This window comes from Melospiza georgiana, chromosome 1, assembly GCF_028018845.1.
Source record: "Melospiza georgiana isolate bMelGeo1 chromosome 1, bMelGeo1.pri, whole genome shotgun sequence".
NCBI classification, from domain to species: Eukaryota; Metazoa; Chordata; class Aves; order Passeriformes; family Passerellidae; genus Melospiza; species Melospiza georgiana.
Window position 1 is genome coordinate 144,439,103 of NC_080430.1, and position 5,039 is coordinate 144,444,141.

Genomic DNA, 5,039 nt, shown 5'->3' on the forward strand with positions numbered 1-5,039 from the left:
CTCTGCAGACGCCGGCAGAGGCGGGATAATCAAGCGGAGACCGGGTTGGGGGGTGCCCCAGCTACACACGCTCCTTTGTGCCGGCAGCCCGCGCCTCCTCCGCTGCCCCTCGGGCACCGCTCTGCGCTCTGCTCGCCCCGAGGTGCCGGAGCCTCACCCAGGGGGGCGAGGGGCGGCTGAAGCCCCTTCCCCGCCGCCGCCATCGGGGTTACCGCGCTCTCCCTTGCGAGAAGGCCAGCGGGAGGAGGGGAGCGGCGAGGAGCTGCCTTTAATCGCTGCTAGTAATTTCTTTTTTTTTATTTTTTTTCTACTATGTTTACTTCCGACCTCTCCGTGCGAGGCTCGTAGTAAAAGACAACAACAAAAAAATAGTAAAATAAATAAAAAGGGCCGCGGAGCGCGGCATCGCCTTCTGCCGGCGCAGCTCGCTCTCTCTCCTGGCCGGCGGTGGCGGGGGCAGAGCGCGGCCGCGGATCGGTGCGCGCCCAGGAGCGCAGGGGGCGCGCAGCACCGCGCCCTCCCGCGGCTGAGTGCGGAGCCTGCGCGGCTGCCGAGGGCGGGCGGGAGCGCGGTGGGGCCCCGCGGTGCTGCCCCCGCCCCCGCCACCGCTCCCCCGCCCCTCGCCGGCGCTTTAAAGGAGGAAAGCAACTAAACTTCTATTGTACCGGCCAGCGCGCCGCGCCGCCCCGGAGCAGCGACCGAGCGAGCGAGCGAGAGCGCCGGGAGGCGGCTGCTCCGCCGCTCCGTGGGGTTTATCAAACCGTAGTGGGAGGAAGAGACCTACGTTCTCCCGGCGTTTTGCCTATTTTTTCTTTTATTTATTTTTTTTTTAATTTTCTCCCCGTCCTTTCTGGCGGTTCTTTTTATCATCTATCCATTTTCCCTTCGTTGTTCCCGCACCGCCTGCAATAATCGCCTCGCTACGTCTCGCAGCTGGCGCGTTGGAGAAGCCGGTGAGTTGCGGGGCTCTTCGCTTCCCATCACTCGATTCCCGCGGTTGTGGCGTTTGGATTGACACGGGCTGGTGACACCCCGGCTGCTGGCGGGGCTGCGCTCCGCGGACGTGGATACCGACGGTCCCTCCCGACGGACGCTCTCCTCTGCTGGGGCTCCGGCGTTCCCATCCTTTTCTTGCGCTCGGATTTTAATTTAATTTTTTTGGGGGGGGGAGTGGAGCATTTGCTTCTCGCGTATGCGCGGGCAGGGTATGGTTGCTACATATATTGCTTATATGCATATATATATATATATATATATATGCGGATATGTATATATATATATGACAAGATTTGGCAAAGTTTGCCAAGGTCGCTGCTTGTTCCCGCGCAGTGCCAGCACGCCCAGGTGGGTGGCTGAGGAACCGCCCGGCTCCCGGCTGGAGCCGCCGGGCTCTCGGCACCCCTTCCCGCCGGGACGGGGTGCAGGGATGGCGCTGCGGTCCCGGGAGGAAAGGAGCTCCGTGCCCCGTGTGAGCGGCAGCGAGCTGAGCCCAGCCGAGCCGGGCGGCCGGGCTGCCGCAGCCCCTCCGGGGGAGCGGGGAGGGTGGTCCGGGAGCTGACAACCGATCTCTCGGCGGGTCAGGTCGCGCCTCCCGATTGTTCCGCTGCGCTTAGAACGGAGTGAAGGAGGGTCGTAGGTTTTTTTAATTATTACTATAATTATAATTTTTTTTTTTTTTTTTTTTTTTTTTTTTTTTTTACTAAACGCGACTGCGCATTTCCCTGCCGGCACGGTGTGCGAAGCCGGGAGGGAGCGCTGCGCTCCGGGGGCCGGTAGCTCCACCGCAGCCGGGGAGAGCCGACCCCCACGGCTCACCGGGTGCCCCTCTCTCCCCTCCCTCCCGCAGGCACCAGCCGCCGCGATGCCGCTCAGCGCCGGCTTCTCCAGCAAGAATTACGACTACGATTACGACTCTGTGCAGCCCTACTTCTACTTCGAGGAGGAGGAGGAGAACTTCTACCTGGCGGCGCAGCAGCGGGGCAGCGAGCTGCAGCCCCCCGCCCCGTCCGAGGACATATGGAAGAAGTTTGAGCTGCTGCCCACGCCGCCCCTCTCCCCCAGCCGCCGCTCCAGCCTGGCCACCGCCTCCTGCTTCCCCTCCACCGCTGACCAGCTGGAGATTGTGACCGAGCTCCTCGGGGGGGACATGGTCAACCAGAGCTTCATCTGCGACCCGGACGACGAGACCGTCAAGTCCATCATCATCCAGGACTGTATGTGGAGTGGCTTCTCCGCCGCCGCCAAGCTGGAGAAGGTGGTCTCGGAGAAGCTGGCGTCCTACCAGGCTGCCCGCCGAGAGGGGGGCCCCGCCGCCCGCCCCGGAGCGCCGCCCGCCGCGCCGCCGGCCCCGCCGCCCGGACTGGCCGCGTCCCCCGCCGCCTCCGGCAGCCTCTACCTGCACGACCTGGGCGCCGCCGCCGCCGACTGCATCGACCCCTCGGTGGTGTTCCCGTACCCGCTGAGCGAGCGGGCCCCGCGGGCCGCGCCGCCCGGCGCCAGCCCCGCGTCCCTGCTGGGCGCCGACACGCCGCCCACGACCAGCAGCGACTCGGGTGAGTGGGAGCCACGCGTGCTCCGGGAGGGCGTGGGAACCGCGCGGCGCCGGGGGCTCCCGGGGCGCGGCTGGAAGGCAGCCGCACCCCCGCCTCCCTCCGCTGCCCCCTTTTGCCCCCCTCCCCGCGTGCGAGTTTTTTTTTTTTTTTTTAAATGCCACGTTTGCGAGGCGCGGAGAGTCCTAGCCAGCTTATTTCCTGGAAAACCAGCCCAGTTTTTCCTCCGGGGAATAAGGGAGTGAAAAGAGGGGGGGAGGAAATATAAAGAAAGTGTAGGAGGGATAAACTTTCATCGTGGGGTCCCGATAAGGTTGGCTCCCGGTTTCACCCGTGGGCCGGGAAGGAGTTAACTCCAGCCCGAGAGCCGCGGGGAGAATGTGCAGTCAGGGAGGTGCTAGTGAAAGTGACTGCAGGGGAGTGAATGGGGCTGGGAAAGTTTTAGAAATGCTTCCTTAGGTATGTGACAGCGGGTTCCGCTCCCTCGTAAATCTGGTTTGCAAGTGAGTTTCTACCCAAAGCGCTACAGCCTTCCCTTTTTCCTTTTTAAAACTAGTTTTCTTTCTTCCCCCCCCCCCTCCCCAAACTCCCTCCTATTTTCCACAAATTAACAGATCAAGAGAGATTCAGAAAATGTCTCTGAATACCCATGTGTGTTAAGTAAGCTTTCTTTTAAGGCGTGGCCAAAGCCTTCTAAATCCATAATTAAGGGCAGCTTGAGTCTGGGAGCTTTATTGCGCTGTACTGCTGACAACCGAGGTTAAACTTTCCTACTATCTTTCATGCGCTCGACATTACGCAAGATCATTACAACTTTTTGAAATCAGGCAGCCAGGGTTTGGACTGCAGTCCATGTGTCCTATTGCACTTGAAGCATTGCTTCCTTAAAGGGAAGGCTCTTGGGGAAAGCCATGTCCAGCATCGTGAAATAGATTTAAAAAGGGCTTGTCATTGGGTTCCTGGTTGTGCAACTCAGAGTAGCTTTCCCTTTACATACAGTAGTCTTGAGAGTGCCTACATGCAAGTTCATGCAAGTTATTAATTTAATTTTTTTTTTATGGCAGAAGAAGAACAAGAGGAGGATGAGGAAATCGATGTTGTTACATTAGCTGAAGCAAATGAATATGAATCCAGCACAGAGTCCAGCAGCACAGAGACGTCAGAAGAGCACAGTAAACCCCACCAAAGCCCGCTGGTTCTCAAACGGTGTCATGTCAACATCCATCAGCACAATTATGCTGCTCCTCCCTCCACCAAGGTTGAATACCCAGCTGCAAAAAGGCTAAGGTTGGAAAGTGGCAGAGTTCTCAAACAGATCAGCAACAACCGAAAATGCTCCAGTCCGCGCACGTCAGGCTCGTCAGATTCGGAAGAGAACGACAAGAGGCGAACGCACAACGTCTTGGAGCGCCAGAGGAGAAATGAGCTGAAGTTGAGTTTCTTTGCCTTGCGTGACGAGATACCCGAGGTGGCCAACAATGAAAAGGCTCCCAAAGTTGTCATCCTGAAAAAAGCAACAGAGTACGTCCTTTCCATCCAGTCGGAGGAACACAGACTGATTGCAGAGAAAGAGCAGTTGAGGCGGAGGAGAGAACAGTTGAAACACAAACTTGAGCAGCTAAGGAACTGTTGTGCGTAGGAACTCTTGAGCATCACTTAGAATAATGCAAACTAGACTGAAACTATGGTAAAATATTAATGAATCTAATATCTCTCATGAACTATGTGGTCCACCGAGTATGGAACTATTGCAACTGCATGCTGTGCGATTTAACTTGAGACTACACAACCTTGGCTGAATCTCCCAAGGGTTTGGCCAGAACCTCAAAACTGCCTCATAATTGATACTTTGGACATAAGGGATGATGGGACATTCTTCATGCTTGGGGATGAACTCTTCAATTTTTTTTCTTTTAAGATTTTGTATTTAAGGCATTTTTTCATATGAGAATCCAAAAGAAAAAAGTTGTCCCCAGTTTGCTGTATATATTTACACATCATATTGCCATGTAAATACCTTTAATAAAGCCTTTATAGAAAAATGTGCAACATTAATACGCAACAGTTGTGGCAACTGGATTTATACTTGTCTTGAACTTCTGTGCCATAACATTTCACAATTTTGTTTTTTATTTAAGTACTTTTTTTCCTTTTAAAAATGATTTTTATTTTGTTTTTAGATAAATAAATATTTGCCCAAAATCTAATTAGCTAAATCCTGTGTAAAGACTTCACTTTGTCTCCCACTGTTGTCATTAGATGTCCATTTCCATGACGTTCCTTTTTCTGTCATCCTGGCAGTGACCTGACTGAAGTTAAAGGGGGATTGGATGAGGGGAAATGGTGATAGTTTTGCAGCTTTGTAGGGACCAGTTTCTTGCTCCCACTCCATCTCTAATTCCAGTGGATAAAATTGTCAGTGTAATGTGCCCTGTCAATTCAACTTGCCTTGCCACCAGGTCCTCCATGCAGGTGTGGTAGCACTGCCTG

At 55.1% G+C, this 5,039-nt stretch overlaps 1 protein-coding gene across 2 annotated transcripts; it reads left to right on the plus strand.

Moving 5' to 3' along the window:
* Window positions 1-814: 814 nt before the first annotated feature.
* MYC (MYC proto-oncogene, bHLH transcription factor) lies at window positions 815-4,752 on the plus strand. 2 transcript variants are annotated; one of them, XM_058030232.1, is made up of 3 exons: window positions 815-953; window positions 1,847-2,552; window positions 3,614-4,752. In XM_058030232.1, the coding sequence occupies exons 2-3, from the start codon at window positions 1,862-1,864 to the stop codon at window positions 4,186-4,188; spliced, it is 1,266 nt and encodes a 421-aa protein (XP_057886215.1). In that variant the 5' UTR covers window positions 815-953; window positions 1,847-1,861; the 3' UTR covers window positions 4,189-4,752. The 2 variants fall into 2 exon arrangements, with proteins under 2 accessions (XP_057886215.1, XP_057886223.1); XM_058030240.1 differs by lacking the exon at window positions 815-953 and having other exon boundaries at window positions 1,734-2,552.
* The last annotated feature ends 287 nt before the right edge of the window (window positions 4,753-5,039 follow it).